Genomic DNA, 26821 nt, shown 5'->3' on the forward strand with positions numbered 1-26821 from the left:
AGAGTAACAAAATTAAAAGGTAATACTTAAAAAAATAAATCTCTAGCAGAAATGATTAATATTTAAAAAGGTACAAATAAACAGTATTAGGAATTAAAGAGAGATATAATTATACACATAGTAAATATTTTTAAAAATCATAAAAATTTTTGTGACAACTTCAAAAAATATGTTGGAAAACAAATGATCTTCAAGAAAAATATAAATTATGTACATGACATAAGAAAAAAATAGACAAGCTAAATAAGCAAATAGCATTAAATAAATTGAATCTGTAATTGAAGGTCTCTCGCTTTCCTTCATTCCATGATCACAGGCTTAGTTGGTTTTACAGTCAAGCCTTACCAAATTGTTAAACCTTTGAAGAACAGATATTTACAAATAGTTCTTATACAAATAGTTCTAAAAAATTTTTTTTAAAAAGGATGCCAATTTATTTTATGAGGCTAATAAAATCTTGATTTAAAAAAATCACACAAGAAAACAAAATTACAGACCAGTCTATGTATGCAAATAGATGCAACTTAAGGTTCCAGTCAAAATAGAGGAAAAGGGACTAGATATAATTTCCTGCCTGACACAACTAAAAATAAAAAACAGACAAAATATATGAAACAATATATCTCAAGACATTAGGCACCAAATAATGAAGGAAAATAATCCTGAGGAGAGGAGAAACAAATTAGGCGAATGCTATAATTTCCCTAGTTTACTGCCTGGGTAGCTACTGGAGTGTGGTGCAGAGAATGCCCAGGGTAGGTTCAAAAATCTCTGTAATTTTACAAGACAAAGGTAGGAGTCTGGTATCAAAAGCTATTCACAAATGTAGGAGCCAAGGTATCAAAAATTCATGGAATAGAGTGCCAGAGAGGAAGGAGTAACATGGAGAGAATGTGAAGATCTGCCGAGCACCTCCCTCAAGTATTCAGGTGAATGCCGTTCAGCACAGTGTGAGGACGCTATACAAGGCCAGACAAGCCACCGACTAAAAGGGTCTCGGAGAACTGACCACAGGCCAGAAATAGTGCCTGCTCCTAATAGCAAGAAAGAAAACCTCACAGTTCTGAGGGCATAGATCAAAATCGAAAAAGGGTCTTGCCTCGTAGTGGAGAAAAGAATAACCCTAGACTAAACGTTGCTCTTTCCTACCCAGTAAAGCTTAAAACCAAGACCAAAGGCTTGAGCTGTTTTCAAAGCACTTAAAAGCATCCAAAAACAAAGCTAAAAATATTTATAGGAATACAAAAATACCTAGTATGCAAAAAAGGTAAAATCACAATGGTTGGCATTGAATAAAAAAATTATCAGACACTCAGAAAAGCTGGGAAGTACAGCCCTTTGTGCTGAGAAAATCGATTAATCGAAACTGACCCAGAAAATGACACAAGTGACAGGATTAGTAGATAAGGACATTAAAACAATTATTATGACTGCATTCTGTATGGGTTGTAGAATACATGAGTGTTCTTAGTATTAATCTCTATAGTATTATCTTCAAAATATTTTATTTTTTAAAGAGAGATGCTTAAGATTACATATCCAGTTAGTTGCAAAACTGGGATATGAAGTTAGGTAGTCTAACTACTGAGCATTCCTACTCTATATCACCTCTCTAAAATTGATATAATATGATATAATACATATATATAGATAAATGCACATACTACATGTATGTATAGACATATTTAGTATATTGTGCAACATATCAAAACCACTCAGCAAATGGTAGCAATTATTACTATATTAGTACACTTTTTAGCCTCCATAATTATATGTTTAAATATATGTAATATGTATGTTCTAGTTAGGCACATATCTTACATTTTTTTCTAATAACCAGGTATATGTAAAAATTAAGACAATGACAGATCGATGGTGAAATTCAATGTTTAGCATGGCTCACCAGATCCCATATGCCTTCAGGATGAGTTATAGAAATTGTGAAAGGTAAAGTAAGGATTTATTCTTTTATTCAACAGCATTTATTTAATACCTAGCATGTCCCCCAAACTAAGGATTCAATAATAAAGAAGAAAGGGATAGAAATAAGGTCCCTGCCCCATTGGAGCAGCATTGTCCAATAGAAATATAAAGTAAGAAATAAATGTAATTATAACTTTTCTAGCAGTCATATTTATAAAGTAAAAGAAATAGACAAAAATAATTCTAATGATTTATTTACTCTAATATATCTGAAATATCATTTCGATATGTAGTCAATGTAAAATCTCTTAATGATATATTTTACTTTTTGTGTGTGTGCCAAGCATTGTAATCCAGTGTGTATTACGCTTGCAGCATATCTGTTCATACTAGCCAAATTTCAGGCATTCAATAACCACATGCGGCTAGTAGCTGCAGCATTAGACAGTGCAGTTCCAGAGGGTATATAGTAAGATGAAAAGTACAGTTGACCCTTGAATGACACAAGTGTGAGCTGCGCAGTTCCACTTATATGCAGATTTTTTCCCAATAAGTATACAGTCAGCCCTCTGCATCACTGGGTCTAGTATCCATGGGTTTGACCAGGGATTGAAACAATATTCCATCTGCAGTTGGGAATCCGCAGGTGCAGAGGTCCAACTGTCTGCATTGTTCTATACCATTTTATATAAGGGACTTCAGATCCAATAATTTGATATCTACAGGGGTCCTGGAACCAACCCCCGGCCCCTGTAGACACCAACGGAAGGTTCGTTTGGGGGAATTCAAAAGTTATATTTGGGGTAGGGAGTCAGTATCCCGAAGCCCCATTGTTCAAGAGTCAATGGTAATTCAAAACAAACATGCAAATTAAATGCAAGTTGAGATAAGTGGTAACAGGGAGGGAAACAAACAGTGTACAGAGATCTAAATTTACTGGATAACAGAAGTGGAGGGACTTACTTTGGCTTTAGGGAAAGAATTTCTTAGGAAGCCACAAAACAAAAGAAGGGAAGTAACCTTTACTTAAATCCTTCTAGGTGCTTTGTTTTATAATATGGTAGGCAATAATGTTCTTAAAGAATCAAGAATCACTCTATGCCAAAAGAGGACCTCTGATGCTAATAAGTGAGGGAAAAAAAACAATTAGCAGTCATTAAAACAAACCAAGATTTTAGTTCTTAAATAATAAGAGTTATACTGAGCATCAGACCCTCTTCTGAATAACTTACTTTGGTAAAGTAACAGTTAGTTGACACATGCATGATCTGCATTTCATTTGGATATAAATGAAACTTTATATAATATTATGTAAATTATCTAAATGCTCTGAGAAGCATACTCAACTCACCTTTGGGCCTTGTACTCCAAGCCCCACTGGTCCTCTAGGGCCTGTAGGTCCTATCTGGCCTACTTCTCCCTAGTAAAAAAAAAGAGCATTTGAAGAATATTGACTAGGGCAGCAAAACAAAAGTAATGCATTCCTGTCTTTGATCTCTTAATAGCTGTCTTATATCAACAAAATAAGACAAAACTGAGCTTCATATGATAGGCAGTTATATTCCACAATGGCTAAAACTGACACACGAGAAGCCAAGATGACTGCTGACCTAGAGCAATGCTGTCACCAGAGAGAACATGAGCTTTCGATGATGTGCCCCAAATCATAAATCTCCAGGACAGTGTTCTATTGAGGTGCTTCTCACGTGGGCATCACTGAGGAGTGTAGTTGAAAGTGAGACCTCTCAGAAGTATTTTATTTATTTAACGGTGATTAGTGATTTCTTTGAAGAAATATCAAGGACAGCTAATTAAAGAACAGGTGCCATGACTCTCCCCAAGGGAAAAATTATAGTCCTAATTTAGGAGATAATTTGATTCCTAAGTTCATTTGTTGGGCCATTTCTGACTTCTTATCTTTAACTAAGTGTTTTAATACTTGGACCTACTGTGGGAGTGCTGGCAAGAATGAAAATAAGCCAATCCAGAGAGATACGTGAACATGAGTAGTCTCTACTGATACTACTGCTTGAGTTGCTGAACGGAGTCTCATAAATAAAAGTAATAAAACAATAAATGGAGATTGTATAAATGAAAGCTTCTAAGAACATAAAGAATATATATTACATTTTCTAAACCAATAGGAATATCATAACATTTTATATTAAGTAGAAAGCTCTGATTTTTAAGTTCATTTTATCCTCTGCCTTCCAAATGCACTGGCCACTGATCAGAAAATAGCAATTAGATTATAAATATATTAAACTCCTTTTTCACCGAGAAAGTTACCTTAGGACCAGGTGAGCCTTGTCCTGGGGGTCCTTGAGGACCAGGTGGACCAATAGGACCTGGGATTCCCTTTGAAATAAAATTTTAGAAAATAGTGATGGTTAAAAAATTATGATAAAGACTAGTTTCAAGTTCTCTAGAGTGAGTTTAGTTGGTATCCCATAATGGCTTACTCATATTAATATCTATTGAAAGAGATGGCAATGGCTGCTAATAGAACCATAAAATGCATTCCATAGTATGAGAAATTTTAGCTGGTCTACATGGCTGCCTAGAATAAAGACCGAGTGTCCAGTCCCTACTGCAGCCAAATGCTGACATGTGAACTGGATTCTGGTCCATGGAACGTGACCGGAAGTGATGTGGGTCATTTCAGAGTCATGATAACGGAAGAGATATGCCTCCCCCTTCTCTACACCCTTTCTCCATGGCTGCAGTGAAGACATGGTGGTTATCCTGCATCATGTGGCTGAAGAGAGCACTCTCCGAATAGCAGGCTAGCAAGAATGAAGAAGCCTAAATCCCTGATGACCCTGAAGAATAGAGCCAGTTTGGAGTTTAAATAAGGGAAACAAAATTCCATCTTGTTAACCTATTTCACATCTCGGTCACACACAAACAATCCTATATCATGTATCATATATATATATATATATATATATATATATATATATATATATATATATATATGAAATGAAGGTTTGACCCAGGCTATAAAAAGCGATATCTGGTGGACACCACACTGACAAATGTCAAACACTTGACTATCACTTGCACTTTGGGTATAAAAAGGGAGAGGAGAGAGCATTTTTGAAGTTCTTCTTTGGAGAAAGTACTCATAAAACTTTTTCTTTAGATAACATGAGAGCAGTTTAAGTTGCTTCCTTCCTTACCCCATTCTAAAAAGGGAACTTTAATGAAACCACTTAAAGACCTTGATTTTTCTTTTGGAGACATAGGGACCAGTGTGTGACTCGTTCCTAATAAGGACTGTAATAGTCAAGAGAGGCCTGGGGTGGAATCAGTTTGTGTATCCAGAGTTCGCCCAAAGGCCACATGAGTTTTTTCTGTGGACCAGATATACTCTATTTGTGAGACAGAGCAGGCCTGGAACGCTTTTTGAATCCTTCCCAAGAAGGCCTGGAAGAGTAATGGAAATCCAACAGAGAGAGTCAGTATAGAGGCTGATGGGGAGAAACAGCTGGAGGAAGAGAGTCCTCCATCCATGTTCCAGGAGGGTCAAACACAGGGGCCAGTGCAAGAATCCAACAAGGAAGAGTGTCAGCATGAAACATCTGCCAAGACCAGAGGACCCAAAGCCCTCTGTCAATAGACCAGCCAAGAAAGAACCTCGTACCCCGCCCCCTCCTCCCACCCTTGACTCAGACTGGGAGAAATGAGAAGCATATTCCTTCCCATGAAGCACACGCTCTCCGTGGAGCTCATACCAGATAAATAAAGATGGGAAAAGAAGATTAATATATTGACTAGTTTTTATCAGATACTCAAAACTGTGATTTGCAACTGAGAGTGATCCTATAACTTTCTTTTAACTAAAAGTGATAAGAAAAGGCTATAGCCTGCTGGTAATTTCTTTTCATGGTAGGAAAAAGAAAAAACTTCCTCCAATGAAAACAATTTAAAAGATGATGAGGGAAAAACAAACTAAGGTTTTTATTTTGCTTACGTACCACAAGCCATGACTGTGCAAATAATGGTTACAGAAACACGATTTTGTAAATTACAGATGTTATGTCCTTTCTCTAGCTAGACGATAGAACTGCTTGTTCATTTTTAAATTAAAACTAATATTCTCCTTTCTCTAGTTGATGAAGATGAAGCACTCTAAACAATTTAAGGAAGCCAAGGTTCAAAATACTGATGCTTTATAAGAAGGAATTCTTCCTAACTTTTACAATAGTTCATAAGTAGCATGCAATGGAGTAAGAAACAAAAACATTCAAAGGGATGTGCATATACATGTGTATGTGGTTATTTACATTCTATTTTATAAAATATTTGAGGTGGTGAGGTTTCCAATTAGTTAATGAAAATCTTCAGGCCACTCAAGGGATATTATAAGCTTGTTGCTGAACATGAAAACAGAAGTTCCCTCATAAACAGATGAGTGAGAAAACTTATTTCTATAAGAGAAATTGGAAGATATAGTAATAACAGGAATTCAATAGATAAAGATGTTAAATTAAAGATAGGAAGAAAAATGAATAACTGTATAAATTAAGGCAAATTTAAGTAGAATTTAAATCATTTATCTTAAAAGGATAAACAAATTCTCTTCTCGTTCAGAGCAGTTTACGAATAGTACATTCCATTCAATCTCCTATCCAATAGGACAAGCTCCATATGGGCATGTCTACCTTAAAATTTTTTCCCTTGGAAAAGAAGAGAAGGGGGTGAGAAAACAAGTCAAGAAGGTTTGGGGGGTTTTGTTGTTGTTGTTGTTGTTGTTGTTGTTGTTGTTGTTTAAGCTAAATGACAACCTTCGCCAAGAACCAGTATTAAAGGCAACAAGAAGCTGCAGGTGGGAGGTCCAGAATTCACAGGCCATCTGGAAAGACTTGGCTTTCTTTGAACCTATTTTTCAGCCTTATAGTGGTGACTCAGCACCAGGAACACCACAAGACCCAGGATGTGACAGTTCTGTGCAGCCACTCCTGGGATCAGAATGTAAGCCCTGCTGGAATCAGCAAATAAATTACAAAGTTTGAAAATGCCTGGTCACATCGTCGAATCATGATCGTCAGGTAGTCAAAATATCCAGCTCTTAGTTATTATCTAAATATTTATTTACGGATTTATCTTGGCTTCCCTTGTACCTTAATCCTCCTGATCTGTTACACTAGGACCTCTACCAGCGATGAGGAAACGGAAGGAGAGTAACTCCAACTTCGCTGTTGCCTGGATTAACAGCAATAATAATACACTAATTATTTAGAAGATGGTTAGAAATAAACTCAGAGTTAATGTTAACAATAAGATTTGAAATTATCTCATTTTTTATCCTTTCTCCCACTATCCCAGATAAAGGAAGTACTGTTCATTCTCAGGGTGAAGAAATAATCAAACCTTAATCATAAATTTTATTCAAGCTGACTTGCCATTTTCTGTGCAGGAGGATGGTCAGCATAAATTTGGATTTATTTTTCACTTGATTAAAAAAGATTATGTAGGTAAATATATATGATCAACAACTGTAGATAGTACTGGTATATTATCTTCATATTATTTAGATCTAACAAGATTGCCAGCTTTTCCAAGAGTTCCAGTCAGAAAATTTTAGAAGCAGTTTTAACCATGAATATAGAGATAAGATCAGAAATCTTTTATTTCTTCTGACCAAGAAGGGCCAAGTGTCTGTACAAACTCTGTTTGTGGCTTGCGTCTGTACAGGAATGGTGCCCTTTCCATTAAGTAGTTACCTCTGATTCTGGACCTTGTTTTAAATTTACTACTTTTTTAGATTGGTACATGGATAGGAGATGAGAACTGTTGCTCTACAGGCATTGGGAAAGAGTGAGGTTTAATCTTTCACAAAGCTGTAAGAGGGAAAATACACACACACACACACACACACACACACACACGCACACACTCAGGTAGTTAGGGTTTAATGTTGAAAGTTATAGCACCAAGAAACAGACTATTTTTTAAGTCTTAGAAGTTCTGAAAAACAGATCTCGTGACACCATACTCTTCTTCCCTGCATTCACTTTTGGATGTGAATTCCACCACAATTTGACTATCCAATACACTCACAGGTGTTTGCAGGACTGGCCTGCAAAGGTTGTACCAAAGGGCAAGGGGGAAAGCCCTGATTACCTGTTCCCCTTGACTCCCAACTCCAGGTGTGCCCATTGGTCCTTGAGGTCCCACAGGTCCCAAATCCCCCTGTATAGAAAATAATCCAGAAATATAACAATAAAGCAAAATCTCATGTTTTCATACTTTGCTAATCAGGAATTATGCTGGAATAAAATCTATCTGTACACCGTAAAAAGGTTCAACAAGGTCAGCCAATTCCACTCCTTTTAAACCGTTTGTAGTTCAAAATCCTGAACGATGTTTCTACTGTTTAGTCTAAATTGGTGAGAATTTGCATCAGCTTATATTTATCAATCATTTTTCTCACAAGAACCCAAAATTTATGAATGGTTATTATTACGACATAAATACTTCCTGTTAGGATCATAACAGAAATATTTAAAAGTGTAAAATTCGTAGAGTGCAAGGAAGCTTGGATTTGAGAAATCGAGGACAAATATTTTAAAATTTTCTAAATCCCTTTTCTCTCTAAATCTTATTAAAATGTGTTTTGAAAATTAAGAAATTATCTAAGGTAAATGTAACAAAATTAAAGAACATTACCTTTCCTTTCCATGAAATAAGTTTGGGAAATAGAGTGCATGTCGTTAGTATGAAGAACAATATTCACTCATCTTTGTGTCTTTCAACACAAATTTTGTGCTCGAGGGCATGATACAGTCTCCTTCCTAACTGAGGAGTGCTGCTTCAGCAGTGTGAAAAACAGCTATAGACAATACATAAATGAACAAGTGTACCTGTGTTCTAATAATGCTTTATTTACAAAACAGCCAGCCAGTCCCATAGATTGCCAATGCCTGGGTTAAATAAATGTTTATGAACAAAATTATATCATTAGATCACACTCTATCTGATATTAAAAAGTATGTTGAACCCATCACTGAGACGTGCTAGAATATGCTTTTTAGTGTTTCACTTTTTATCACTCCTCAGTGTAAATAAATATCATGGAAGGAAAATGCAATGGAGCCAAGTTCTAATTCAGAGCTGAATTATTCTGATTCAGACAGAGCTTGATTGCTTATTATGCGGCAGGCACTGTGCGAAATGCTTTTCACATTTCAACTCATTCAATCCTCACAACAACCCTCTGAAAGTAGGTATCCCCATTTTCCAGATGAGGTTAAGGAATGCCCCAATTACACACTGTTAGATGGCAGAGGTAAAATTCAAGCCCACTCTCTCTGACTCCAGAACCCAACTCATAACTACTATACTACAAATATTCAATAAGCACACAAGTGAGATCCTCTTTTGTGTAGTTATTTACATTTAAATATCTGTATCAAAACTACTTCCTTGTTCTGTACCAGTCATATTTGAAATTCTTTATCCTAGAGGTGTTTATCTTGTCACTTGAAACAGACACCAAAGTCTCTAAATTTAATGTTATATAATACATAAAAGAATAGAAAAACAACAAAGGACAAAGGGCAAAGGAAGACGGTATTGATTTAGTAAAGGTCTAGCAGATGAAAGCTTTGCAATTACAATGTGATAATGTCGTGATCTTTCAATGTGTTTTCTTTGCATGGGCTCCAGGTATAAAAATATAAATGTCATGTCAATCGTACCTTGAAAAGTTAACTTACTAAACTCATAAAACAATGGTTCTATTGTACTCAGTTTTTACTGCTCTAAAGGAAGAAACAGCATATTACATATTTTTAGAATATATTGGAACTGGAGTTACAATCAAAGCTGAGCTGTTTGAACCAAGAATTGTAATACATCTAAAATTGGTATAACTCACTATTTACTGCTTTCTTTGCTATTTGAATACAGAGTCCCAGAAGAGACAGCTACCAGTAAATAAAAGAAATAAGTCATTCAAGATTGAAACACAACACCTGAGATAATCATGCATATCATGCATATACATATATGCTAGAATAATGATATATATGTACATATATATATATATGCTTTGAAATTGACATGTAATCACTCCAACTTGATACGAGGTCTCTATATTTTGCACATTTCATTTCTTACACCCCTTCCCCTCTGGCAGCTTTCCCTTCCCTCTGATATTTAGTGCCTCCAAGTAGCTGCTATCACTGGCCTTACCCCTACTTCTAAGCTGGGTATAATCTGCAGGTATTTTAAAGAAAAAAAGGAACTAGTGAAAAAGAAGAGGTCAGTGGCAAGTTGGCCATGGTGTTGAACATCAACAATTTTACAGAATACCAGTATCAAATATGGCCATTCTGTACAGTGAACCAAGACAAAAGCAAGATCTCTCATAGTCATGTCTGAGCACAGATAAAACCGGAAAACAATGTCCACACCCTTCCCTTAAAAGAAAGATCAAACATTCCCCAATACTGGCTAAAATGAGTAACTGCTACTTATTTACCAGTTACAAATAAGCCTGGCTCCATTCTTCCCACCTCCTAGATAAGATTCATTAAGATAGCCAGTTTTAAAATGACCCCACTTCCTGATAGCATCCAATCCAGAGCCAATTTCTATTTTCTCAGACATGTTGCCAAATCACCTAATACAAGCCCAAATCATAGAAAAAATCTTTTATCTACTTACTGAGCTGTGATCAGTTCCCCATGGCATATGGTCTCCCTTGCTGCAATGAGTCAATAAACCTAAATTTGGTCAACTATAGGTCTATTCCTGTTGGTCCTTGCTGGAGGGCATCAACACTAGTTTTCTTAAATGAATTTTCTTATTTTATCCCTATTTTAAGGTAATTACTTTTAGCAAGAGCCTATGGATGGCTATATACTGCTGTAATAAAGTCAAGTCAATACATTTTTAACAGCTATTTTATTAAGTAGAGGTCTCTTTTGATAACATTTAGCTTCAAAGCTTCTTGGCTGATGATAGTCAATTTACTGGAAGTCAGAACCCAAATAAATGAGACATTACTGTAAATATACATAATGGGATTTTCTAGATCATAATTCACCCTACATAATAATATATCTTACATATACTTGCATTATAATTAACTGGACACCTGTGTGGTATGGCTGTCGAGTTGTATACAGTTCATAAATGTACATCCATAAAGAAAAAACTTAAAAATAATTCTATTGACATCTTTTATATACTCTATACACAGTACCTTGTCGCCTTTGATTGACAGGCCTTGTAATCCTTGTGGGCCAGTTGGTCCTTCAGAACCTTTTTCACCCTGAAAGTATAGGGGAGGAATATCAATGTACTATAAAAATCAGAATGTTAAAACATTCAAAGCATTCAAAGCAACTAAATTCACTGCTCACTGCAAATGGGTAGTTCTAACTGATCCCAAGATTTGTAACTCCAAGATTTGTATCTTAACACTCTTAAACAGGAAGGACTCTGTCCAAGCAGAACACATATGCAGCATCACTAAAGTTGGAATAGAGCTCTATTCTCAGTATAATCAAAAATATCTGGATATGGGGGACCTAATCAATCATATAGCACAATTGACTGAATCAGTCTTTCATTTCTTTAACATTATTGTAACTGGATCCATCACACAATGAAAATTTGTCTCTCATATTAGTATACAAACTAATACTTGCTAGGATTGAATTATTTATTAAATGTTTTACATCAGAATTTATGAACATTCACTGAGAATTTAGTTTTAAAAGAATTAACATAAAATATTCTTGGATATAGTCACATGACCCGCGTGAATAGCTCTGGTCGTACTATCAATGAAGTCATAACGATTTGTGCTTTTATATGAAAAAATATAGATAAGCAATCAGAAATAGCATTCCTTTCATGAATTCATTTGAACTGAGAGTAAAATCAAAGGACATTTTCAAGGAACCTAGGAAACAGAAAAATATACCTTTGCTTCTCTATATGATATACTCACTTCGGCCCTACATCATTACAAAGCAAACCCACGTAGCACAAAAAGAAAGCTCCCTTTGGTCCTGCTTGTTGGGGAGTGAAATATCCTGACGTTACCACAGTGTATAATTGCATAAAGTCAACCCTAAAACAACACCAAATATGGTGTGTTCTTTCTTTGATGAGGTAGGGGGCAATGCCGTGCTGTGGGCTATCATCAGCAGGAGTGCAGCATTACATCGCACAGCTGAACCTGTCACTAAGACGTGCCCTGCAATATGCTGCTTAGTGTTTCATTTATTCATTTCTCACTTATTTATTCATCTTTTAAAACCCCACAGATTGAACAGAGAAATACTTCTGGCTATTTGAATTTTTCAGATTTTTGGGGGCTACACATAAATAGGAATTTACTCAATGTCCCCTCCCCCTGCCAAAAAATTCAAGAAACTGTATGTTATAAAATTTTCTGAAGTGTCATGCCAAGTTGCTAGCCTCTGTCTTCTGACAGTGACACTTTCGTTAGTCGAGGGCATTAATAACGTCACCTTTATCAGACATATTATGTCCATTTATTACAACAAATTAAAATGTGTTTGTTAAAAAGGGCCTTTCTTAAAATTCAACCTAGCAGTCACTCACAATGTGGTATGGATTATTTGTTTTACCTAATTAATTTCTCTCTAGTTGATATTCAGGTTTCTCATAGATCATTGAATATTGATCATGATGGAAGATGCTAAGAAGAGGCAATTTTAGAATGTGAGGCCCTGAGAAGATCTTAGTGACCTGACTGAATGACTGAAGTGAAAGGTCTTAGACACTTAGAAAAAAAGCATGTACTTCTCTGGGCAGTGTGTGTATGCATGTGTGTGTATTTGGGGGAAAGACTTTTAAAAAGGACAAAGGATTCCAAAACATATCCTTCCTTACTCTGAAATTTTGGTGACATAGACAAAAGTATTTTGGAAAATCATTTCCTATGTGGCCTTTGGCAAATGTACCATAGATTTGGGCAACGGCCTAGACCAGTGATCAGCAATCTATAGCCTATTGGCCAAATCCATCCCACTGCCTGCTTTTTTGTAAATACTTTATTGAAACACAGCCACACTCATTTATTTATGCTACATTGTTTATGGCTGCTTTCATGCTACAATAGCAAAGTTAAATAGTTGAAAAAGATGCCATATGGTTCACAAAGCCTAAAATATTTACTGTCCAGCCATTTACAGAAAAAGTTTGCCAATTCCTGGTCTAAAGGAACTTGAGCTCTAAGAACTATACGTAGGAAGATGTAGAAACGTTTACATTCTCAATTGCCAAGTAAAAGGTAGGTCTTTCATAACATTGTGCTCCTTGTGGTAATAAGGTAATTTCAGTTCCTTCCTTCCATCCATATTTTCGTTTTTATTATACTAATAGCAACACTATTACAAATTGATTTATAAGACTGTTTCTTGTCTCTGTTTCACAAAATAAATCTGAGTAAAGCTCTGCCATAGCTACACTCAATAACTTAACTTCTGGGTATAAAGATGCTATCTATCACTGTGGCTTTAATGGCCACAAACTACTTTAAGAGATTTTTCGAATCTCATATGCAATAAAATATGTCTTTTAATTACTTATTGATAACTGCAAATTTTCCTATAGTTTTAAGTTAAGGGGAAATTTACATATTCCCCCATTTAATAGGGTGAAGATAGGAAAATACTTGACTTTTAATAATTGTCTAGGACACATTTTTAAAAAATTTGTAATTCATGACCGCACATTCTTACCTTTGGTCCTGGAAATCCTTCTCCGGGTAAGCCTCTTTCTCCTGGTGCTCCCTCGGGACCACGGAGACCCTGGATAAGGGAAGAGAGAATGAGGAGTAGGAGGAATGAAGGAAGAATGGAAGGAGGGTAGAGGGCAGGGAGAAGAGGAAGGAGAAGAAGGAAAATAGTTATATTTTAGTTCACATGTGCATGGCAATGATATAGTCCTACTTAGCAAGAATCCTTTGATTAAGCTTCATACTGATCAGTAGAATCACAGAGTTGTGAAGAATAATATTCCCATTGTATTAAATGCTTGTTCCACTTGGCATTAGATGTTCTATTCTGGTGTCCTCGAAATAGAGAAAAACAGAAATTAACTGATGCTGCAGAATATGGATTAAAAAATAAATTCTACGAAGAAAGACTAAAAATCTGGGACAGTGTGCCCTGGAGAAGGATGCAAAGTGATTTAGTAATTTAATTATGAGGAAAGTCCTGGGAAGAAATCACTACACAGCTGTTTTAAAACATTGAATTCTGTTTATATGTATTTTAATTTGTATCTTAATAGAATTGGATTCAAACTTGAAATCTTTCAAGAACTAGTTGAAATATAACATTGTATGTCATCTGTAAGTGAAAAATAATTTTAAAAATGAAAACTAAGGACATAATTAAAAAAAAAAACACTTTCACTCCACTGGAAGTTTAAGCATAAATCGAAATCTTAATAGAATCATTAAGGAGAAACATGCTTTTCAATCTCAATGATTAAAATTAGGAAGTCCATGTAACCATTGCTCAGAAAGGCACTAGGAGAAGTGAGAACTTCTCACATAAGGAAAGAAAAACAACACAGTCTCAGGCTTTGAATTGGAATGGCAGAAAATGTACTAACTAAAAAAGATAAAAGATAACGGCAGGGCATTTTAAAAGGCTACAAATTTTCCCTCTTGTGTTTCTTGGCCAGAAGTCCAAAAAGTAGAAAAAAGACTAACCACAAGAATTTTACGAGGACAAACTGCAGTTTTTCCTTGAATAAAACTAAAAGGACAATTAGGGATCACTCGCTAGGGAAGTAAACCTGTTACATAACAAGATCTGCTGCACCGCTCAGAAGCTCCAAAGCCAGCAGACTGCAGACACCCTGAATGATGGCTCAGTGTGCAATAGCTCAGAGGAACTTAGGAGATGCTTCCTACTCAAGCCTGGCAGCAGAACTAGGATGGAGCATTATGCTAATCAGTGATAGACTATAATTATGGATCTGTAAAAAAAAAAAAAATAGATTACAACTGGAAGCTTACAAGAAAGCTTACAAGAACTATATCTCGGTGTTTAATTTTTTTTGGCTTTTCCCTGATATTGTATATTTTAAAAGGCAATCTTCATTAGTATTTATGCCTAGACAATTTAGTATAGGCATTTTTTTAAAGCTATTATTTAATTTAATTTAAATTGCAATGTTTATGGGAAACCTAGCTTTTAACTGCCCAAGACCTTAATCAAAGTGTTAATCTTCATGACAGTTTTCTCTAATGTTAGAGCACTTAACCAGGGGAAAAATAAACATGAACATGAAAACTAGATTGCAAACTACAGTGCTTAGCAAACATCATACACTTTAACACAAAAAAAAATTGACAAATTATCTTCTTCCCCAATATGACAAATAAAAACAATGTAATTTACATTAAATGCAAAGAAGTCCACTTTCGAGCTGATTCTTTTTTTTTTTTTTTTGCATTTATTCAATAAATATGTATCAAATGCCTAGTAGGTTCAAGGCTTTCTGCTAGGCTCTTCTGAGATCAGACGAGATTGGGTGTGTTCAGGGTGGTATGGCTGTAGATGTCTTTGCTATGTTCTAAGAACAGATAGACCTGCTCCCTGTCTCATGGTGTTTATAGTTTTGCATAGTAATTAAAAGTTGATTTTGGTCCCATTTGGACTGAGGTTCAAGTCCTAACCCTGCCACATAGTATTAGTAGTGTGACCTTAAATAATTTAATATTTTTAAAGCTCAGTATCCTCATCAGAATGATGGTACTTAACTCAACCTCAATATTAATGTAAAGTCAGATGGATTTAAAGCTCTTACATATCAAACACTCAATAAATATTGTTATCACTATCAAACTTATTTTATGAGTCCTGCAGTTGCTAAGAATATCTTTTTATGGAAGTTTTTACAAAGAATATAGTGAATGGGTTATATTAAGCGATGTAGAAAGAGGCACATTGTATGAATAAACTGAAACTTCTTTCCATCTCTGCATTTCTAGAATACATCAGCTAAGGTGAAAGTGAAAATAATGGAGGCTTGTAAGAGCCATGTGTTCCGAGATGCTGAGAACAGAGTTAATGCTCATGAGTAATCACTTAAGGGCATTTTTTAAAAAATATAGAGCCAAGGTTTAGTTACTATAAACTGTCAGAGTAATACATCATACCATCAGTATATTCTCCAGTTTTCTGGGTGAGCAGTCAGGATAGAAGATTGTTAACCAGAGAAGAGAAAGAGCAGCTACTTGGCTTAAATGAACTATAGTTTTAATTTATTAAGATGGTACCAACAGATCATTTTTTAAAGACAGAAATGCTTCTATAAAGTACTCAGTGTCCTTTACAAAGGTCATGAGAACCAATTGCAACTATAACATACTTATTTGGTGTCTAATGAAAACCTCTAATAAAAAAATATAATTGAGGCACCTAATTATCAGTTAACACAGACTGATCAGTGAAATGCTTTATTTGAGACATTAACAAGATAAAATATGAGTACACATGACCTTACTTTTTTTAATAATCTAAAATGTGTGACTAATCAATAAAGTGGTTTTAATGTATATTGCAAGTATTAAAGATAATATATTAAAAATAAAAACTGTCTATAATATTCAAACAGTGCCACATACTTTATTTTTAGCCTCAAAATAATTATAGTTCTACTTCAGTAATTTTTTACTGATAGCACTCTGAATAACCTTGCACAAAAAAACAGATTGCCCTGAGCCCCTGAACCAATTTATTTTTTATGAATCAGTCATCTGTCAGACCAGTAAAAACTAGGGGTAATCATATAATTAAAGATGATAGTTTCTGTATTTGTTGCTAGAACATAGAAGTAAAATAGATACTGTATGTTGAGCTTGCATCCTATTACCTTACTGAACTCAGCTGTTCTAGGCTCTTTATAGATTTCTTGGGATTTTCTGCGAAGGCCATTATGTCATCTGCAAATAGGGACAAGCTTTATTTCTTCTTTTTGATCTCTATGCCTTTTATTTCTTTTTCTTGCCTTACTGTGCTGGCTAGAACTTCTAGTACTACATTAAATAAGATTAGTGAGAGCAGAAATCCTAGTCTTATTTTTGATCTCAGAAAGAAGTCTCCAATCTTTCACCATTAAGTATAATGTTAGTTGTAGGGTTTTGGGTTTTTTGTTGTTGTTGTTTTTTGTTTTTTAAGTTGAAGAAGTTTCTACTTTATTTCTAGTTTCAGAGAGTTTTTATCAGGGTTTATGAGGATTTTGAATTTTGTTAAACACTTTTCTGTTTCTTTTTATATGACTATGTGATCTTTCTTTTTGCATTACATTGATTGGTTTTCAATTATTAAATCAGCCTTGCATTTATGGAATGAACTCCAAATTTTTCATGTTGTATAATTCTTTTTACATATGGCTGAATTCTATATGCTAATATTTTGTTAAGGATTTTTATGTCTATAGCCATGAGGAATATTGTTCTATTATTTTATTCTTATGTATTATCACTGCTTCGTTTTTGGTATTAGAAAAACTAGCCTCATAAAATAAGTTGGAAAGTAGTTCTTCCTCTTCTATTTTCTGAAAGAGATTATGTCTACTGTATCCATAATGTTTTATGTCCTCTTAAGAAAATCTGAAGCAAGTGTAGCAAAATGTTAAGATTTGTCTATCTGGTGGAAGTTTACTAAATCTTCTCTATATTTTTTAGCAGTTAGTTAGTTAGTTAGTTAGTTAGTTAGTTAGTTAGTTACCTGGCTCATTTTTATTCCCCCTTATTCAGAACACTGTGAAAAGATTCTTATTTATTCCAGTTAAAAACTTCCCAAATTCTCTGCTGTACTCCCTTGACACATAGCCATCTTCCTGAGCTTGTGTCTTTCTGGATGATGTCCTTTTAGGTTTCTAGTTTCCAGCCTTTCCAGTGAAGGACCAGCAGTGTCCACAAGGGAGTTTGTTTTCTTCTGTCTCAGTGGTTCACCTTTAAGGTCACCACCTATTTATTGGAAACTGGGATCCAATCACTGATCTTGAGATAATTAGTCTAGTATGGCTTTCCTCCATATGATGCTTTCTTTTTTGAATTAGTGTATCCGGACATTAACAAAAAAACCTAACTCTCAAATTGTATGCTCCCACTTCATTCTCAGAGTACAGCAAGAAAGCATGTTTCTGTTTTTATTTATACATGAGGAACTATGTTCCACAAAACCAAATTGGGAGACTACCTATATTTTTATTTGTACCCCAGTGAGTCAGTTACTATGTTTTCCTAGGAGAACGATTACTTGAAAAGTTGAGAAGCTTCTTATACTACAAGAATTATGTTTTATTCCTTTTATCTCCAGATCTCTTTTGATAGAAATATTTTTTCCTTCTCCAATAATAAGAAACTTCAAAGCTATAGAGGATAGAAAACGCAAATAACACAGGTATTACTGTCTACAATTATCAATACTAGCTTTAGAATATACTCATGAATTAGATAATGAGTGAAGTCCTCATTGTCAGTGAATTTCTCATGGTTATAGAAAAATGAACTACAAATTACAGCTATTAGGCCTGAACCCAGATCTTCTATCTCCTAAGAAATTTTGACACATGAGAGTTCTTTTCTTCTTGGACAAGTTGATTAATCTTGTACAAGATTACAGTAACAGAGAGCCAGTTATACATGCCGTGTGTGTGTGTGTGTGTGTGTGTGTGTGTGTGTGTGTGCACATTTATGTGTATGTTTCTTTGTTTCAAAGTATTATGAAAAATGACACTTGGATCTGGCCATTGTGTATTTATTGTCTTTTGATGTCCAAAAAGATACAACATGGATTAATTTAACCATCTATTTTAACCTGAAGGAGCACAAAAGAACTATATTTTGTCCTTTTTTTATTTCATTAGAATTTCTTGCTACTTACTGGCTGGCCTGGCTCACCAACACCAATTGGTCCTGGAGCCCCTACTCTTCCTTCCTGGCCTCTTTCCCCCTAAGAGAAAGAAATAATCGAATGAAAATTTGAGCTTTTAAGTGAAGAATAAAGATATAACAAAATACTCTGAAGATTTCAACAAAGATCAACAGCAGAACAGCCAAACTTTTCACATTCATAAAGATAAAAAAAATTCTGGAGGAGGAGAAGTGGCTTGAATTTAAGTGAACAAATTACCCTAAAATGTTCATCATCCCTTCTTGTCTGAATGCAATATGGCACTTTCAGCTTTCAGAAACTGTTATGTAGTAATTGACAGGATAAACTATGTGACATTCTTTCTGGTTACCGATATGACCAAGCTCACAATGCTCACGCTGTTTCCTTCCCTCACCACCATCCTAGAATGCCGCCCTTTCCTCATCCCCACCCCATTCCATTTCACCTCTTCTTTTGGTTCCGTTTCACACTTGAGATCCTTCAGAACCTTCTCCAATAACTCTGCCAGTATAAACTCCACATTCCCTGAAGTCTCAATGTGCTCATTGTCTAAATGTCATCCATGCTGACACTTAAGTACATTCGAAGTACACTGTTTTATATTGCTCTCTGTTTTAGTCCTTCATCAAAGTCTTATTGTCCCAACAACATAGAAAAGCCATTGGAAATAAGCACTTCTGCTGTTACATCCTGCATGATGCACAGCACCCCAGGGTGCTGGGTGTTCCAGTTCTTTCTAGTTCCCTACAGACATTTCTGTCAACATTTACTTTTCAGTATCACAGTTCTTCTGGTTTCTGCCCCTACGGGTTTACTTAATGTGAGCAGAGGATAGTCGCCATGTTAAGATGTTTCATGTCCCAATAACATTTTACATGTTAACATTTAAAGTCCATGAAAACTCAGCATAACTGGATGTACATTGGCAAGAGGGTGGGTATTTGGAGACAAGCAATTTTTTCCTTACAACTAAATAAAAAAGTATATTTATTATTCTTATATGACAAGGGTGCTCAGTGTCTAAGCATCCAGACTATAAGGAACTTCTATAGGCAGCCTCCTTGTATTTATGAGAGTAAGGCTGAGCAGAGTTCAAATCACAGTTCTTCTAGCCCTTACAATAAATTCAATAATCATCAGTAGGCAAAGAAACAAGTATCTTTACCTTAATACCTTGCTGTCCAATACCAGGGACTCCCGGAGGACCATAAGAACCAGGAGGACCTGGTTCACCCTAGAAGAAGAAATAGTGATATGTTAGGTCAGCTCAGTAATATTTGTTGAGCAGCTTTTAGATGCATAAGGATGCAGTTGAGGCTTTAATGGGAAACAATGAAACTAGTACACTCTCACTGCACACGAGTGTTTATAATCATTAGAAGCAAAACATAGACCTACTGAGGAATTATCCACCAGGTGTAGCAGCAACAGTATTTAGGGCTGACAAAAAATTTTTCCCTTTTAATTAAACAGTATTTCGCATCTGAATAGATATAACATATATGTTATGTGTGTGTGTGTGTGTGTGTGTGTGTGTGTGTGTGTGTGTGAAAAAACAGTATTTCACATCTGAGTAGATATAAAGACAAATATATGTATATTTTGGAGTAAGGGGCCCACAAAGGCAAAGTGTTTCACATTCACGAAAGTCATAATGCAGCCCTCATGTGTTCATTCAATGAACTTTTATTAAGTGCTTCTGGGAGACACATTTTGTTTTCCACGCAATGACCATCCTCTCCCCTGATTCCTTCCCTGCTGTTAGAGAACTCTGACCTGTGTAAGTCATGGGCGGCTCTTCTTTGCCCTCAGGAGTGTGGAACACATGATAATTGGACTGATGCAAGTCCGGGATCTCCTCTCCCTTTGTCACTGATTAGTCTAGGTTGGCACTTTGGCCAAGTTCTAACGAATGAGATATGAGGACTTTACTGGATGCAAAGAGAGACCTTTCCCTCTACCCCTTCTCTCCTGCTTTGAGCTGTGATAACTATCTTGTAGCCATAAGACAACAACCTCTTGGATAAATACCAACAGTTGAAAAGGATGATGCAGAAAAAATTTAAGAATCTGGTTCCTGGACAATTTCATTGAGCTGCTTATTCTATCATGGACTATCTACCCTCAAATATTCTGTTTACTCAACAAAAAGAGTTCTTATGATGTAAGTCACTATTATTCAAGATGTCTGTACTGAAAGTCAGAAACATTTTCTATTAATGCTGTCTGCTGTGTGGCAGACTCATCACAGATTTCAAGCATTACAGAGCTGAATGAGGGCACTGCACTCAAATGCCTGAATTTCACAGGTAAAGAACCCGAGTCCCAGGGAGGATACCTCAAAATCACTTAATTGAGAGAGTTTATGGTGCTTTGGTGTTTGAGTGTATTGAATTTGAAAGTACTTTCTGTTCATCCTTTTGAGTACAAGTCAATCTGGTAGGTAAATCAACTTGAATTTTTTCCCTTTAAAAATCAAGATTGTGCTTATTTTTCTATATATATTAAATTTTCTAGAGCAGCCAGAACATTGCCATTATTACTTGTCATATATTCTTGGCCACAAAATTTCTCTCGCTATAAAATCAAGTGTAAAATTTCTCCCTAAATTTGAAGCTGTATTCTTAATCTCCAAATTTGGTTTAAGTGTTGGAGCATATTCAGTTTCCTAAAGAGTCCAAGTTTTCACTTTAAAGAACCTTTTCCTTACAACTTCCTGTGCTCTCCACTCAAGTTGAGTCTCCTCGTGGGTTACACTGCATATGGGTGACCGTTTCCATTACTCGAATGAACATCAAGTACTTGCTATGTGGAGGATAATGAAGTAAGTTTAAGAATTCTCTCCTAAATTCAAAGGACTAGTCTGAGAGGTAAACACACCATTAAACTAATAATGATAATAATAATTATAATTATAATAATAATGATGATGATGATAGGCCCTAAATTCCCTTATTCTATTCATTCCCTGTTCTTTTTATCTATAGTTTGGTAGTAATGGATGGGAAGACTTTTAAATGTTATGTATATACATATATACATTTATATATATGTGACATACAGATATATATAGTACATATTATACATTTGGAGGACATTTTGAGTTTTTTTAAACAGTGGAAACTCTATCCTACTTAGTACTTATCTGTGTATTTGATCTAAAAGGAGCACACAGTTTTGTAAAAAAGTTCCCTCTGACAGTACACAAGGTCATTGGTTTGGTTGTTATCCTGAAATGTTTAAACCAGAAGAATCAAGAGGAAAAGTAAGTGTCTTAATTTTGAGCTCAGGAGCTCCTTTCAGCCTTGGTTAAGTACCAGTAGCAACTGAGAGATTTCTTAATATTGCTTTTTCAGGGAAAATAGGGAGATCTGAAGCTTACAGAGGTATCATTTTCTCTTATCTGAACACAGCCCCATAACAACATATCTTCGCATTTCACTTGCTTAAATTTATTTCTCAGGAGACTAGTATCTCAACATAGGACCCGCAGACCAGTATTGGCCTACAATTAATGTTTACCCTTTCACATTTCCACTTTCTCTTTCCTACAAAGATTCCTGCAATGGTAAAGAAAGTGTTCCTGATGGTAAAATAGCATAGCTAGGTAAGACAGAACAAAAAGAGAAGAATCAGCACTCTACTCAGAATGATTTTCTGGGAATTTTCCAAGGCAGCGTAGCCCTGGTAAGACTCCAGACTTTATTGCTTTTCTGCTATTATTCCTGACCCAGTTTTCATCAATACAGACACACAGACACACAGACACACACACATACACACACACACACACACACACACACACACACACACTAAATGCTCAGATACTACTTATTATTTCTCTACTTCAATACAAGCGTGAATGTGAGTGAGCATCTACAGGGAAATCATGAAGGTTAGGTTAATTTGTCCTCCTCAGAAATTAAGGACCTCTATACTATGGGCCTCAAGATTGCAGGGAGCCAATGTTTAATTAAACCAACTATTTCCAAGCACTGCCCTGAACATTATATATATATATTATCTCATTTAATCTAACAATCTTAGGAAATAGCTATTTTCTCCATTTTATGATGTAAGAATATAATCTCCACTTTTTAATCCAATTTTGAGCATGTATGAAATCACAGGAAAAAATATAGCTCTGGAGTCATTCACTCTAGTTGAACCCTAGCTCTACAATTTACTAAGAGTTTAAGCTTTTGTAAGATCCTCATATGCAAAATAAAGACAATTATATCTGCCTTATAGGGTTACTGAGAGGATTCAAGATATTGTCTGTAAAATACCTAAGTCATAACCAGTCAATCACATGGTGGCCATTTAATATGTGTAGATTCAATTGTTATTCCGCAGACTGTCATTGAACACCAAACTGATACCAAGTACATGGTTACATAATTACAGACATATATCATCATACACCTGCACTTTTCAGACACTCAAAATCTGGCTGGAGAGACAAACAAATATAAAACAAAATACGAGTATGTGAATTAGCTATAATAAATATAGCATGTAACACTCCAAGGCAGAAATGTTTAATTCTACCTTAAAAAATTGGAAAAGTTTTCTATAGCACAGGAGATATTTGCTCTGAAAAAAGAACTAGAAATGTATCTAATCTGGTAGTTAAAAAGAGCAACAAACTTCAGGAAAAGGAAATCACACGAGGCATAAAATGATTTGAAATATTCCGGGGATAGTAAGCAGTTTTGTGGGCTCGATCAGACAAGAATGAGGTGATAAAAGGGTCGCAGTCTGGAGCAGTGCTACCCACTGAAAAATACAATGAGCCACATATGTAATTTTAAATTTTCTAGTAATCACATTAAGAAAGTAATAATATATTTTACTTAACCCAGTATATACAAAATATTACCATTTCAACATATAATCTATATAAAAATCTTATTAATAATTTCATTTTTAAATTATTTTTAATGCTATGTCTTTGAAATCCTGGCACATCTTAATTTGGATGAGCCACATTTCAAATGCCCAATAGCTACACGTGGCTATCGTATTGAACAGTGCAGGTTTAGAGTGATTAAAGAGGTTGGAAGCTCAGGTCAGAACCATGGAGAGTACCAACATTTAAATAGGTTGGGAGTGGAAAAACACAGATGTCTTGTGGGAAATTGGGGAAGGCGTTGGGTGAGAAAAAGAAAAGGAAACTGACGAAAGTGTAAAAGAATGCAGGAAAAGGATAATTTTAAAAGAAACTCATCATGTTCAAAGACAAACTCATAATCTTCCACCCGCAGACTGATCATCTTCCAGCATTCTCTATCTCAGTGAAGGGCATCACAACCCCTCTATGTGTCAAGCCAGAACCTAGGAGTCATTTTTGACACCTCTCACTCCCTTGCCCAACATATACAATGCATCACCAACACCTTCAATACGCCTTCTAAATATCTCTTAAATCCATCCACTCCTCGGATCCTCTACGATGCCTGTACAATCTACACCAAATTAATATCTCCTGCTCACATGATCACAAAGTTCTTAGTACCCCACATGCATCCATTCTAGCAAACTCCAATTTATTCTCCCCACTGCTGCCAGAGCAATTTTTTAATTTTAATTTTAATCTGAATAAAATTCTTTAAAGCCTTTCCCCTTGCTCTTAGGGTAAGGACAGAGCTCCTTACAGGGCTTGTGAGTCCCTACACAGTATGGTCCTGTCGCATTTCTAGTCCCATCTGTCATCAGTTATTTCTTTACTTGCCACCCTTCCAGCATGGTCTTTGTTCAGTTCCTTGTACTTGCCATGTTCCCTCTGCAACAGAATCTTTGCACATCCATCTAGGCTATTCTTACCACCCCATTTTCTTAGTCAATCTTTATTTATCTTTCAGATATTATTTTAACCAGTAGGGCTTCAGGGAGTGTTTCCTTAGTCTGGTGAAATCCCTATTCTTGAGACACTGAGAGCACCACTTTTTTCTTTTCTGAGCATTTATTATAATTGCAACTTTGCATTTTGTTAATATGTCTCTCCCTAGACTGTGGGAAGGATGTTATATAATTTTGCTCAGCTTTGCATTTTCAGTGCTCAGCTAATTGATATCATTCACTCAACCATCCAAGCGGCATTTACTGAGCAGCAACTAGGGATCAGGTGCTATGCGAGCTGCTGGAGGTCAATAAAAAAGGAAATCTGGTCTAAGCTAGGGGAGTTAGAGTCTGGGAATGTACTTCTTGTGTCCACCTGGTTTGCTGTATATAAAAGCAACTTTATAGAAATTGAGCAACTGTATGTAAATTTCATGGTATCAAGTACCTATTACACAATTTCTCTTGTAAACTTACCCAGATACGATTAACCTTTTCTTTTCTTTTTTCAGCTGAAGGAGTAATAAAATTCTAATAGCTGGCCTAAGGTTACACTGTATAGAAAGTTCAGCTCAAGAAAACCCACAATCCCATTCCCCGACACTGGATCTAACCAAAGTCAACATCTTTCCTTTCCCAAAGGTAACAAATAGTGAATTGTTGTTCAAGACTCTAGAAAATTTTTTAGGACTTTACCACTTCTTGAATAATAAAATTATGAACATTTTAATCATATCTTGTGCTCTTCTTAACATTAGGATGTTTTAGCAATTTCTATTATTTCCCAGATATGTGTAGCACTGATTTTAATATCTTAAGTTTATGACAAATATTCTCATAGCTTTCAAATGGAAGAAACTGATGGATAAACATTTTGGAGGTATCAAATGATTCAAGTATGGCCTAGAAACATTCTTAGCTAAAACCCAGGGAAGTGATGATTATATACAAGACTTGGGAGAAAAGTCAAGAAAGGGTCTTTTTTTCAAAAGAAGGAAAAGCAGGGACTAATATTTATCAAATACTTACTAAATCAAGCTATATTTTTAGCCCCTAATTTCTCTTGTTTCAGAGAGGTTTATTTTTAGAAAATACATCAGTTTAGACTTGTTCTATGTTAATGAAAGAAGGGTTCTCAAAATCCTTAACTGCTTAATAATTATGGCCAATATATAGGGTACTTATTGTTACAGGAGCTATCCTAAATGCTTTACATATATTAACTCAAATAATTCTCAAAACAACTTTTAAGAGGTAGGTACTATTCTTAACCCATTACATAGATGAGGAAACCGAAGCATGAGGAGGAAAAGTAATTTGCCTGTCACAAAATTAATAGAATAGAGAGCTGGCTTTAAATTCCAGCAGTCTGGTATTAGAGCCAGTCCTGTAATCACCATGCAAACACCCTCTTGGCCTTTTCAGTTCTTTTCTCAAGTATTTCAGAAATCATGTGTTTGCAGGCTAAATTCATATGTTTATCATAGGATGAAAAACACAAGTCAGATAGCTACGATCTACCTATAGTTGTAGATCCATCATATGAAGACCAAGACTCTGGCAAGTAAAATATAAGCCAAGAGGAAATACACTTATACAAGCTGACTCACATGTCATTTCAGGCATATAAAGTTTGCCTGAATCAGAGTTGTCACTGAGTTAGTGGTAAAGGTAATGTAAATTATGATTGACAATACTGTGATCACACTATGTAATTCTCCAAATAAACCAGCTATTAACCAACTGCGCTGAGTTTGGAACCACCATTATTTCACATCTCCATTTATAATTTTTTTGAATATCACTCTACCTACTTATCCTTTACAAATAAGAAAAAAAAACTCTGTAATAATAAAAAATTGGTGAAGAATGTAATGAAAATTATTGTATTGTACCAGACATCAGTAATTCTTAACTTGTTTTTTTAATGTTATTAGGTTAAACCACATAAAATTGACAATATTCAACCATGTCAACCTATAAAAATGGTGATTCACATGGCTTGATCTAATTGGAAAGTCATATTTCATCATATATTATAACATCTAAAAAATTGTGTGTAATTTTCCATAAAAGGAAGGACTAGTCAAAAGCTCATGAGAGTTTTTAAGAATCACAGCTCTGGTGAACATTGGATCCCTCAG

At 35.3% G+C, this 26821-nt stretch overlaps 1 protein-coding gene and 1 long non-coding RNA gene across 2 annotated transcripts in view; one reads left to right on the forward strand and one right to left on the reverse strand.

Moving 5' to 3' along the window:
• COL28A1 (collagen type XXVIII alpha 1 chain) overlaps positions 1 to 26821 on the reverse strand; it is a 131839-nt gene that overhangs the window by 72616 nt on the left and 32402 nt on the right. Inside the window, exons 12-18 of the mRNA XM_016133678.2 lie at positions 20002 to 20070; positions 18825 to 18893; positions 13656 to 13724; positions 11141 to 11209; positions 8053 to 8121; positions 4213 to 4281; positions 3275 to 3343 (exon numbers count right to left, since the gene is read on the reverse strand). Of these exons, the coding sequence (XP_015989164.2) occupies positions 3275 to 3343; positions 4213 to 4281; positions 8053 to 8121; positions 11141 to 11209; positions 13656 to 13724; positions 18825 to 18893; positions 20002 to 20070 (483 nt within the window). The remainder of the gene's footprint in view (positions 1 to 3274; positions 3344 to 4212; positions 4282 to 8052; positions 8122 to 11140; positions 11210 to 13655; positions 13725 to 18824; positions 18894 to 20001; positions 20071 to 26821) is intronic.
• The window catches only part of LOC118610805, a 35867-nt gene continuing 34298 nt past the window's right edge, over positions 25253 to 26821 (forward strand). Inside the window, exon 1 of the long non-coding RNA XR_004954090.1 lies at positions 25253 to 25319. This is a non-coding gene — a long non-coding RNA (uncharacterized LOC118610805). The remainder of the gene's footprint in view (positions 25320 to 26821) is intronic.

This window comes from Rousettus aegyptiacus, unplaced genomic scaffold (assembly GCF_014176215.1).
Source record: "Rousettus aegyptiacus isolate mRouAeg1 unplaced genomic scaffold, mRouAeg1.p scaffold_m13_p_13, whole genome shotgun sequence".
Lineage (NCBI taxonomy): Eukaryota > Metazoa > Chordata > Mammalia > Chiroptera > Pteropodidae > Rousettus > Rousettus aegyptiacus.